Source organism: Grampus griseus (assembly GCF_964374135.1).
Source record: "Grampus griseus genome assembly, chromosome: 20".
NCBI classification, from domain to species: domain Eukaryota; kingdom Metazoa; phylum Chordata; class Mammalia; order Artiodactyla; family Delphinidae; genus Grampus; species Grampus griseus.
The window spans coordinates 38,526,180-38,538,616 of NC_139014.1; the positions used below are offsets into that span (position 1 = coordinate 38,526,180).

The 12,437-nt window shown below is 66.4% G+C and overlaps 1 protein-coding gene across 1 annotated transcript in view; it reads left to right on the forward strand.

Annotated features, from left to right (window-relative positions):
• The window catches only part of RAI1 (retinoic acid induced 1), a gene marked incomplete at its 3' end in the record, with an annotated part of 14,471 nt that continues 2,034 nt past the window's right edge, over window positions 1-12,437 (forward strand). Inside the window, exons 1-3 of the mRNA XM_082679441.1 lie at window positions 1-78; window positions 584-6,104; window positions 9,810-9,903. Of these exons, the coding sequence (XP_082535567.1) occupies window positions 600-6,104; window positions 9,810-9,903 (5,599 nt within the window). The 5' untranslated portion in view covers window positions 1-78; window positions 584-599. The remainder of the gene's footprint in view (window positions 79-583; window positions 6,105-9,809; window positions 9,904-12,437) is intronic.

The window sequence follows — 12,437 nt, forward strand, 5'->3', positions numbered from 1 at the left end:
CAGTGGCTCGGCAGCCCCTAATCAGCGTCTGCTGGAAGGAACAGACAGATTCCAGATGGCATGGCAGTGATGGAGGAGGTGTGTGTGTGTGTGTGTGTGCGCGCACGCCAGGCCTCGGTGAGTGGCTTCTGGGGCAGGGCAAGCTGTCCCCAGCCCCCGGCACGCTGGGTCACGCCTGAACACTGCTGCACTGGGGCTAGCTTACCGGATCCAGCAGCCCCAGGGGACAGGGGAGCGGGAATTGCCCTGCTAAATGATTCTGAAATGGCAGGGAAGGGCTGTGGGGGAGGGAGGGGGGAGCCGGCTGGGGGAGGGGGCAGCTCCCCAGTGACCTGGCGCTGGGCAGCCGGGGCGCACCTCCCTCCTCGGTGGCCTCCCTGTACCCATCCCTGTCGGAGCGGGAATTACAGAGCACACGTCCCTGACACAGAAGTTGTCAATATGTGCACAGCTGGTGGGGAGGCTGCGGGAGAGGGCAGGGCCAGGAGGGGGGCCGGCTCTCCGAGGGAGAGGAAATGGCTCGTCTGAATCGCTCTCCCTCTGCCCCTCCCCGCCCTCCCTCTCGCCCTTTCTCTTTTCACAGATAACCAGCCCGAGTCATGCAGTCTTTTCGAGAAAGGTGTGGTTTCCATGGCAAACAACAGACCTACCAGCAGACCTCACAGGAGACATCTCGCCTGGAGAATTACCGGCAGCCGAGTCAGGCTGGGCTGAGCTGCGACCGGCAGCGTCTGCTGACCAAGGACTATTACGGCCCGCAGCCCTTCCCCAGCTACGAGGGCGGCGCCGGCACGCCCGCCACGGCGGCGCGCGCCAGCAAAGGCCTGTCCTCTCCGCAGGCCCCGCAGGGGAGGCCGTCCTTCGCGGGCTACGCCGTCCAGGACGGCAGCCCCTACCCCGGCCGCTACTCGGGGGAGGAGGGCCTGCAGGCCTGGGGGGCGCCGCAGCCACCACCCCCGCAGCCGCAACCCCTGCCAGGGGCGGTGGGCAAATATGACGAGAACCTGATGAAGAAGACAGCAGCGCCCCCCGTCCGGCAGTACCCAGAGCAGGGCGCCCAGCTGCCCTTTCGGACTCACACCCTCCACGTCCAGCAGCAGCTGTCGCAGCCCCTGGCTTACCCCAAGCTCCAAAGGCAGAAACCCCAGAACGACCTCGCCTCGCCCCTGCCCTTCCCCCCGGGCAGCCACTTCCCCCAGCAGTCCCAGTCCTTCCCCGTCTCCTCCACCTACTCCTCCACCGGCCAGGGTGGCGGGCAGGGGGCCCACTCCTACAAGAGCTGCACGGCCCCGTCCACCCAGCCCCACGACAGGCCGCTGACCGCCAACGCCGGCCTGGCCCCAGGCCAGCGGGTCCCGAGCCTTCACGCCTACCAGCCTGGGCGCCTCAGCTACGAGCCACAGAAGCAGCAGCAGCAGCAAGCCCTCCAGAGCCGCCACCACGCCCAGGAGACCCTCCACTACCAGAGCCTCACCAAGTACCAACACTACGGGCAGCAGGGCCCCGGCTACTGCCAGCCGGACGCGGCCGTCAGGACCCCGGAGCAGTACTACCAGACCTTCAGCCCCGGCTCCAGCCACTCGCCCGCCCGCTCCGTGGGCCGCTCCCCTTCCTACAGCTCCACCCCGTCGCCGCTGATGCCCAACCTGGAGAACTTTCCCTACAACCAGCAGCCGCTTGGCCCTGGAGCCTTCCCCGCCGGTCTCGCGGACCACAGCCACTTCCTGCCCCTGCTCAACCCCTCCCCGACGGACGCCGCCGGCTCCGTGGACGCCCAGGCCGCCAACTGCAAGGCCCTGCAGAAGGACAAGCTTCCCGAGAGCCTGCTGTCAGACCTGAGCCTGCACAGCCTCACGGCGCTGACCTCGCAGGTGGAGAACATCTCCAACACCGTGCAGCAGCTGCTGCTCTCCAAGGCGGCCATGCCCCAGAAGAAGGGCGTCAAGAGCCTGGCGGCCCGGACCCCGGAGCAGCACAAGAGCCAGCACTGCAGCCCCGAGGGCAGCGGCTACTCGGCCGAGCCGGCAGGCACGCCGCTGTCGGAGCCGCTGAGCAGCACCCCGCAGTCCACGCACGCCGAGCCGCCCGAGGCCGACTACCTGAGCGGCTCCGAGGACCCGCTGGAGCGCAGCTTCCTCTACTGCAGCCAGGCCCGCGGCAGCCCCGCCAGGGTCCACGGCAGCTCCAAGGCCAAGCCCGAGTCCGTGTCCACCTGCTCTGTGACTTCGCCCGACGACATGTCCACCAAGTCCGATGACTCCTTCCAGAGCCTGCACGGCAGCCTGCCGCTCGACAGCTTCTCCAAGCTTGTGGCTGGAGAGCGGGACTGCCCGCGCCTGCTGCTCAGCGCCCTGGCACAGGAGGACCTGGCCTCCGAGATCCTGGGGCTGCAGGAGGCCATCAGCGAGAAGGCCGACAAGGTCTGGGCCGAGGCGCCCGGCCTGGCCAAGGACACCGGCAAGCCACCCTTCTCGCTGGAGAACCACAGCGCCTGCTTGGACCCCATGGCCAAGGGTGCGTGGCCGCGGCCGGGGGAGCAGGACGCCCTGCCCGAGACCCTACAGCTGGAGAAGGGCAGCGGCACCAAGGACTTCGGCCCGGGGCTGTTCGAAGATCCCTCCGTGGGCTTCGCCACCCCTGACCCCAAGAAGACAACTGGTCCCCTCTCCTTTGGTGCCAAGCCCACGCTGGGGGCCGCCGCCTCGGACCCCGCCACGGCGGCTTTCGACTGCTTCCCAGACACGACTGCCGCCAGCTCGGCGGACAGCGCCAACCCCTTCGCCTGGCCCGAGGAGAACCTGGGGGACGCCTGTCCCCGGTGGGGGCTGCACCCCGGCGAGCTCACCAAGGGCCTGGAGCAGGGCGGGAAGGCCGCCGACAGCGTTGGCCAGGAGGACGCCCGCGAGGCTTCGGCCTGCCTGGGCTTCCAGGAGGAGCAGCCCTCGGCGGAGAAGGCCGTGGTGCCCCGGGACTCCCAGCAGGAGGAGGGGGGAGGGGTGAAGGAGGAGGCGGGTGGGCTGCTGCAGTGTCCCGAGGTGGGCAAGGCCGACCGGTGGCTGGAGGACAGCCGGCACTGCTGCTCCGCCGCTGACTTCGGAGACCTCCCGTTGCTGCCGCCCGCCGGCAGGAAGGGGGACTTGGAGGCGGAGGAGTACTCGTCTCTGTGCGAGCTCCTGGGCAGCCCCGAGCAGAGGCCGGGCCTGCAGGACCCGCTGTCGCCCAAGGCCCCGCTGCTGTGTGGCAAGGAGGAGGTGGAGGAGGTGCTGGACCCCAAGGCCGGCTGGGGCTCCCCGTGTGCCCTGTCTGGCGAGTCCGTCATCTTGCTGGGCCCCACCGTGGGCACCGAGTCCAAGGTGCAGAGCTGGTTCGAGTCCTCCCTCTCCCACATGAAGCCAGGGGAAGAGGGGCCCGAGGGGGCGCTGGCCCCAGGGGATTCCACCACCCTGGCCCCGGAAGCCTCCCTGACCCAGAAGCCGAACAAGCCTGCTGTGCCCGAGGCGCCCATCGCCAAGAAGGAGCCTGTGCCTCGCGGCAAAAGCTTACGGAGCCGGCGGGTGCACCGGGGGCTGCCCGAGGCCGAGGATTCCCCGTGCAGGGCGCCGGCGCTGCCCAAAGACCTGCTGCTCCCTGAATCGTGCACGGGGCCCCCCCAGGGACAGATGGAAGGGGCGGGGGCCCCAGGCCGGGGGACCTCGGAAGGGCTCCCCAGGATGTGCACCCGCTCCTTCACGGCCCTGAGTGAGCCCCGCACGCCCGGACCCCCGGGCCTTCCCACCACCCCTGCCCCCCCAGACAAGCTGGGGGGCAAGCAGCGAGCTGCCTTCAAGTCGGGCAAGCGGGTGGGGAAGCCCTCCCCCAAGGCCGCATCCAGCCCCAGCAACCCGGCCGCCCTGCCCGTGGCCTCCGACAGCAGTCCCATGGGCTCCAAGACCAAGGAGACAGACTCGCCGGATGCACCAGGCAAAGACCAGCGCTCCATGATCCTCCGGTCCCGCACCAGGACCCAGGAGGCCTTCCACTGCAAGCGGCGGCGGGCCTCGGAGAGCCGGCTCCCCAACTGCCGCGCCGCCAAGAAGCTCCTCGCCAACAACCACCTGCCCGCCACGTTCAAGGTCGCCGGTAGCCCCCAGAAGGAGGGCAGGGCGGGCCAGCGGGCAAGGGTCCCCAAGCCTGGTGCAGGCGGCAAGCTCTCCGATCGGCCCCTCCACACCCTCAAGAGGAAGTCGGCCTTCATGGCGCCTGTCCCCACCAAGAAGCGCAACCTGGTCTTACGCAGCGGCAGCACCAGCGGGGACACGAAGGAGGAGGGGGCCGAGGGCCCTCCCACCCTCTTCAAGAGGATGACGTCTCCCAAGAAGGCCAAGCCCACCAAGGGCAACGGTGAGCCCACGGCAAAGCTGCCGCCCCCGGAGACCCCTGACGCCAGCCTGAAGCTGGCCTCACGGGCGTCCGTCCAGGGGGCCATGAAGACCAAGGTGCTGCCCCCCCGGAAAGGCCGGGGCCTGAAGCTGGAGGCCATCGTGCAGAAGATCACCTCGCCCAGCCTGAAAAAGTTCGCGTGCAGAGCACCAGGGGCCCCTCCCGGGAATCCTCTGAGCCCATCCCTCCCCGAGAAGGACCGCGGGCTCAAGAGCGCAGGGGGCAGCCCGCTGGGGGCAGAAGAAGGTCTCTTAAACGTGAGCACTGGGCAGAAGTTCCCAGCAGCCTTGGGGGCCGATCCGTTATGCAGAAATCCGACCAACAGATCCTTAAAAGGCAAACTCGTGAACAATAAGAAACTGTCCTCCACCGACGGTTTCAAAACTGAGGCCTTCACATCCCCAGAGGCCCTACTGCCCGGGGGCACTGCCCTGGCACCTAAGAAGAGAAGCCGGAAAGGCAGGGCTGGAGCCCTCGGACTCCCCAAAGGCTCCCTGGAGAAGAGGCCTCATCTCGGCCCAGCTCTGCTCCTGACGGCCAGCAGCACGCAGGGGGGCAGCGAGGACAGCCCTGGCGGAGGAGGCAAGAAGCCAAAGACGGAGGAGCTGGGGCTGGCCTCCCAGCCCCCTGAGGGCCGGCCCTGCCAGCCCCAGGTGAGGGCACAGAAGCAGCCTGGCCACGCCAACTACAGCAGCTATTCCAAGCGGAAGCGCCTGACGCGGGGCCGGGCCAAGAACGCCACCACCTCACCCTGTAAGGGGCGTGCCAAGCGGCGGCGGCAGCAGCAGGTGCTGCCCCTGGATCCCGCAGAGCCTGAAATCCGCCTCAAATACATTTCCTCCTGCAAGCGGCTGCGAGCAGACAGCCGCACCCCCGCCTTCTCACCCTTCGTGCGGGTGGAGAAGCGGGATGCGTTCACCACCGTATGCACTGTTGTCAACTCCCCCGGAGACGAGCCCAAGCCCCACAGGAAGCCTTCCTCCTCTTCATCCTCTTGCTCCTCCTCCCTGGACGCGGCCGGGGCCTCCCTAGCCACGCTCCCTGGAGGCTCCGTCCTGCAGCCTCGGCCCTCCCTGCCCCTCTCCTCCACCATGCATCTGGGGCCCGTGGTCTCCAAGGCCCTGAGTACCTCTTGCCTTGTTTGCTGCCTCTGCCAAAACCCAGCCAACTTCAAGGACCTCGGGGACCTCTGTGGGCCCTACTACCCCGGACACTGCCTCCCCAAAAAGAAGCCAAAACTCAAGGAGAAGGTGCGGCCAGAGAGCACCTGCGAGGAGGCCTCGCTGCCTCTTGAGAGGACACTCAAAGGCCTCGAGTGCCCAGCTGCCGCTGCCGCCACCACCACCACCACCACCACCACCACCACCACCACCGGGAAGCCCCCCAGGCCTGACGGCCCAGCCGATCCAGCCAAGCAGGGCTCCCTGCGCACCAGCGCCCGGGGCCTGTCCCGGCGGCTGCAGAGTTGCTACTGCTGTGACGGTCGGGGGGAAGGTGGTGAAGAGACAGCCCCAGCTGACAGGAGCCGCAAGCACGAGTGCAGCAAGGAGCCGCCGGCAGAGCCTGGCGGGGACGCACAGGAGCACTGGGTGCACGAGGCCTGCGCCGTGTGGACGGGCGGGGTCTACCTGGTGGCCGGGAAGCTCTTTGGGCTGCAGGAGGCCATGAAGGTGGCCATGGACATGGTAAGAGGCCAGCCCAGCCGGTGGGGACCTCGGGTTCTGCAGGCAGGCAGGCCATCTCTCTAATGCTACAATCTGGCCCAAACACACCACAATCACAAATGAATACGCGGGGAGCCTAGCCACAACATGGAGGCACGCTCCAGGCTGAGGCAGGACACATCTGCCCAGCCCTGCCCCAGACCTCCCACTGTGGCCCCTTACTGCCTGCTCAGCCCTGTACCCACCACGCACGCACTCGGCCCCTTCCGGCTGCAGCACGCCCCCACCCAAGCCCCCAAGCACCCTGCTCACCTCATCAGCTGAGATGCTCAGGCCCCAGAACTGCACGTTAAGGGGTTGCCTCCGTGGCCTCAGGTGCAGCGGGACCTGCGGGGGAAGAGCCTCTCCAGCACCAGGTGGCTGGACTGTGAGCCCTTAGGGGCAGGTGGTCCAGGAACCTTTCCTGCGAGGCCCTAAAACGTCCCCTGAGGAACACAGTCGCTGAGGGCTTGGTTTAGGTCCCAGCGCTGCCCCTTGCTGTGTGTCTCCAAGAATATAACCTAACCTCTCTGTGCCTCCGTTTCCTTATCTCTAAAGTGGGCATGATAGTCCCCTGTGGAGGGGCCCTGAGGATTATGTGAGTTCACACCCATAAAGCTATTACAGCCATGCCTGGCCCGTCCACGTGCTCCGTGACTATCTCCTGGGGCCAGTGACAGTGGCAGCCACCTGGATGACACTAGCATGTTGTCTCAGCAGTGTGACCATTACTCCGATCACCGAGGGGACCCCCGATCCCCTCACTCCCGGGGATGGGGTGGGACTCGGCACTCTCTCCTGCAGCCTGTGCTCCTGCCCCCCTCCCCAGCCCTCGGGGCCCCACCGCCCTGTGCCCACCCCACCTGCCCACCTGTTCCCTCTGGGTACCCCCACCCCGGCACCAGCCACGCGGACAGCCCTATGCTGGGCAGGGGGGCGCTACTGGGCTGCCCACACCTCCCTGTTTCCGGCGCCTGACCCTGTCCGTGCGGGGTCCTCTAGCCCGACAGCAGCCCCAAGACCTGGAGCCCTCACCCTTCCTGCCTCCGGTCTCCTCCCCTCCCTCCTGTGTGTCTGCTTCTCTCCCTCCTCACTGCCTCCTTCCCAGCAGCCCTGAAATAGGTTCAGGTGTCTCCTGCCATTAAAAGATAATACCAAACGCTCCGATCACCAGGCCAGCTAGCGGCCACCTGTGGCCTCCTGAAAGTCTCCCCGGCTTGCTCCGCCCCACTGGGCTGCGCTGCTTCTGCACCTTGTCCAAGCACAGGGGCCAACCCCCCCTTTCCCAGGTCACCTGTTCCAGGCGCTTTGGTCTCACCTCACTGCACCAACCTCCTGTTGGCCTGGGGAGGAAGCCGGGGGGCCAAGTGGCCTTGCGGTTTCCTGGCATCACGCGGCTGTTACGTCACAGAGCCGGAGCTTGGCCCGGTCACCCCATCTCTGCCCGCTGTGCCATCCTCCAGTAATGGTCCAGCGGCCTCCCACCCTGGGAGCATCCCTGGGAAGGTCAGAACAGGGGTGGTCACCGGCCGCCCTGCCAGAGAGGAGGTCCCGGGCCAGGCGGAGCTCATTAAAGCAGCACCCGCACCTGGAGGACACCCTGCCTGCAAAGACGGGCGGGGTCTGGGGTTTCCCAGGTCATGGTTCAGCCCCCTGCCCACTGACAAGCCCAGACCTCCGTGGGCCGCCCGTCCCCCCAAGACCCTTTCTGCCTCGGAGCTCCGTGGTAGCGCGCAGCCTTGGCGTCGGGCAGACCCCGGTTCCAATCCCAGCTCTGCCCCAAGAGCCAGTCTGTGACCCCAGCAAGTCACCGTCCTCTGTGAGCCTCGGGGCGCCGAAGCCCATCAGCAGGGTGGGGCTGCGGGGACAGCCGGACCCCGGCCTTCACACCCATCAGCACCCTGGCTCTGCGGGAACAGAACTTCTGCACAGGCCCGGGGGCACCCCTCTTCCTTCTGTGTCCCTTCCTGGGGGCCCCTACACACCTACCCGCCCTGAGCCGTGCTGTGCCCACCTCCAGGGACCTCAGTTTCCTAGTCTGCCCAGAGGCTGCCTCTCCCCACAAACTCCCAGGCCCCCCATCACCCACCCAGGAGAACAGCTCAGAACGTGGGCGCTGGGGTCGGAAGGGCCCGAGGCCTCTCCGTACCGCCATTTCTCCACATCTAAGATGCCTGTCTCAAGGGTTTGGGGGCCTCAGTGCAGGCGGGGTGGCATGAGGCCGTCACCAGAGGAGCCCACTGTCGCTGTTTAGCCATGAAGGGCCACTTGGGCCCGGTCTGGGGGCCCACTCCTGCTCCGTCACACCTTCGCCACAGAGCCCTAGGAGGCTCAGTCCTGAGCAGAAGGAGACTGCCGTCCCGAGGCAATGGATGTTCCAGACCGACCCCCAGCCCCCACCCCAGCTCGGCTCCAGGACGCGCATGCCCAGGCACTTCTCAGGCTAGGCCCAGGGAGGGCGTGAGAAGACTCATTCCTGGCCTCCCACCTGCTGGGTGTGGGGTCCCCATCAGTCCCTGGCATGGGAAGGAGCCCACCCCTGCCCCCCACCCCGAGCAGTGAGGCACCATGACCGCCAGCCTGTGCTCCAGCGGGGTTGCTGGGCTCAAAGCCCGTCTAGCTGCTCTTGAGCTGTGTGCCCTTGGGCAAGTTACTCGGCTTTTCTGAGCTCTCATCCCTCACCTGTATAAAATAAAGCGATGCTGATGCCATCGGGGTGTTCTCAGGAGGCGGCCTCCACGTGTGCCTGGTGTGTCACGAACTGCAGTTACTGGTTTCAGTGGCTTAGCCTCCGCGCGGGGGCCTGCCCCCTCCCCCTCCCAAACCTCACTCCCCTGCTGCACAGGGGGTCTGCAGGATCTGGGGACCAGCCTGTCCCTCCCCAGGCCTCAGGTTTTGCTTCTAAGGGGCTTCCTGGCATCGCCATCCTGTCCTGGCACGTCCCCCTGCAGGCAGCTGGGCCCAACCTGGGGCAGCCCCCAAGCTCAGACCACGGTTTTGGCTTTTGAGAGGCCGAGTGGGCCAGCTGCCGTGCCGGCCGGCGTAGGGTTTACATGAACCCCGCGTTCAGGCAGTGGCTGTTTCCTCCTCGTGGGTCCTGGGCAGGGTGAGCAGCCTCTCTGAGTAGAGCACCGACTCGGTCCAGTGCTTGTTCTGACCCCGGAAAGGGTAGGAAATGATACTTACCACCTCCGCCTGGAGCGGGGGCCTCAGCTTCACTGTCTGTGAAGTGGCGTCCGTGAAGCTGCCCACCCGGAGGCTGTGGGGAGGAGCTGGCGGGCGAGGGCACAGCCGGGCGGTGACTGGCCCTGTGCGTTGTCGTCCGCTGGGCACACGGAGTTGCTCATTTCATCTTCACGACTGTCCCGTAAGGCAGGCGCCGTCCCCCCATATGGAGGAGGCGGGAGGAGCGGAGTTGCTTGGCTGAGGTCGCGCGGTGCACAGGGGCTGAGCCGGGGCTCGCCCGGGCCTGCGCGACGCCGAGGCTTATCCACAAGATGGTTGCTTTCCCGCCCTGAGAGCTCCCCCCGCCCAAGGTGCCGGGCCGGCGGCTGCCACAAAACCAACCCTGTGGACGTCCATCCTGAGCCTCCCTCCAAGCTGCCTGTCCAGGGCCCCCTGGGAGGAAGGGGTGGGGGCCGGGCCCCTCGACTGCAGACTCACCTGTCTTCCCTCTCTCCTCGCCAGACTTGTTCCAGCTGCCAGGAAGCCGGGGCCACCATCGGGTGCTGCCACAAAGGATGCATCCACACCTACCATTACCCATGTGCCAGCGATGCGGGTAAGAGCCAGCCCAAGGGGACCGAAGGTCGGGGGACGCAGGCACAGCTCCTCGAGCTGACCCCACTTGACCCATCGGCTTCCCTCTTCTCCTGCCCCAGCAATTCTTTACCTTCTCATGTCTCTCGGCTGGGCCCTGAGCTGGGCAGTGCTGGTGACAAGGAGACACGTCCGTCCCCAGCCACCTGCTGGAGGAGGGCCCAGAAGCACAAATTGGAAAGCTGTATGTGAGCTGCCGTTGCCGAGGGGTGCCTACAGCTCGGGAGGGTCTCGGGCCTCCAAGAGCAGGGCTACTGGGCTGGGCCTTGGAAAAAGGCTGAATAGGAGTTCACTGGGTTGGAGAAAAAGGAGAAAAGATAGTTCAGTAACAAAAACTGAGTGAGATGGAAGAAGAGGAAGTTCAAGACAGACTCCCCCTGGCTCCACGGCACAGCTGTGGAAGGTTTAAGCAGGACGGTGGGCCCTGGAGTCAGGACCAGGCTCCCCTGCACCTGCCCCATTCTCTCCACTCCCCCACTCACTTGACCCACGGGCATTTATCGAGCACCTACCATCACCAGGCAGGTGGCATACTGATGGCCTGGGCCAGAGAGCCCGGAGCCCCCAGTCCTGGTGGCATGCTTCAGGTGTGGACTGGGTGAGTCCACCACTGTCTCTGCACTCGGCTCCCCATCTGTAAAGCTGAAGTTAGAGTCATTTCTCCTTTCTGCAGCCGTCTGGAGCAGGGAGTGAGATCACAAGCACGACCCGGAAAGGGCAGCCCCGGTCCGATTTGGGGGCCAGCCCCCGCAATCTCTGTCCCCCACCCCCTGCTGCCCTGGAAGAGGGTGAGGTTATCGTGACCCTGTCGCACGGCGGCAGGGCAGAGGCATCTCCTGGCAGGACCCTTGCTGCTCCCACAGCCCAGGGACCCCTCTTCCCACCTGAATGCCACTTCCTGGCATCAGCCCGCACCGAGCCGCCCCCAGGAGCACACACGGGACTGAGCGGTGACGGTTCCTTGGTGAGGGCTGAGGCGCTAGCACCTCAGGGAGGGAACGCGCTGGCTCCACACCCTGCCCTGAGGGCCGCGGGAACCAGATTGTAATGTGGACTCCGCCACTTCACCAGACCCCGGGCCTGACCTCCAGGAACAGGTGCCGCGGGCTGCAGCTCTCCTCCCGCAGTGACTAGGTTTGCGCCTGCGCTCTGCCAGCCCCGTGCCAGGCCTTGCACTGTCTCCAGCGGCACCTTCACAGACAGGCTGTCTTACCCGTGGCCACAGCACTGCAGGAACAGGACCAGGGGGTGACTCACTGTCTGGCCGGCTCCACGTCCTGCGCGCTGTCCTCTCCAGTGTTGCAGCTTCCCAGCCTCCTTGGGGGCTCATGTCTCAGTGGGACAGACAGGAAAACCATGATCCTTGCCTAAAGTTACGGAGACCAGACAAGGAGAGACTGTGCTGAGAGATCCATCCTGAGTTGGGAGGGAATCCAGGAGGGCTTCTAGGAGGAGGTGACATTGGAGCCAGTCCTCAAGAGGTCAAGGGAGGTGGGCAGGAGCTGGCTTGTGGTGGGACATATATACCAGGCTTGGAGCGATACAAACTGTTTCCAGTGATATCTTTAAGGGATTCCCCATCTAGTAGGGCTCTCTGTAGGGCCGCAGGGGGCAGATGAGATGCTGGCCTGAGCAGACCTGTGACGGAGCCCTGCATTCCGGAGAGAGGGGCTGCAGGTGCAGATGGAGCCTGCGCCTCAGAGGCTTTGCACGCACAGGAAGCCGGGCCATGCTGGGAGGAGGGGGGAGAGGGAGGTGGCCAGCGTCCCCAGGACAGTGAGCAGGCCCGAGGCAGGGCAGGCTGTGCCACTGGTGTATCAGCCACCGGACCTTCCAGGCCCAGCCTCCAGCACATCTCAGGAGGGTGTGTGTGGGCAGGCGGGCCCTGCCGCATGCCAGATTGAGCTCACCCAGGTGGCCGTAGTCAGCCGGCAGCTCAGCTGAGGCTGGTGGACCCAGATGAGCTAGGGCCCCAGCTGGGCAGCTCCTCTCTACTCTGCATGGCCTCCCCGCTCCACCAGGTCCAGCTGGGCAGCCCCCTCTCTCCTTCACAGAGGGGCTGTGCAAGGCCGGGTGGCGGGGGGGGGGGGCGGTTAATCCCCACACGTGCAGCTCCCTTTGGGGTTGAACTTGAGGCATCTGCCTAAAGGTTGGAGAGTTTGGCAGAGCCCGGAGAGGGCGGTGTGAGGGAGGGGCATGGAGGGGGTACAGTGGCCAGAGAAGGGGGCAGGACTAGTGAGCCTAGCAGCCAGAGGGGAGGGGAACCCGGCTCCAGGCAGCAGGGGGGCGCGGGGGGCACCCAGGGAGTGAGCTGGGCAGGCAGGAGCCCCCCGCAGTTACCCAGCCCCTGGTCAGCACCTTGCACCTGCCCGACCTGGGTCTGGAAGTACGGTCCTCCGTGGGGCTCTCCAGGGGTCTGGGCCGGACCCTGAGACCGCAGGGCACCAGAGCTGCCCAGGCCCACTGACCCTGCGCCCTTTGTTAGGCAGCCCACAT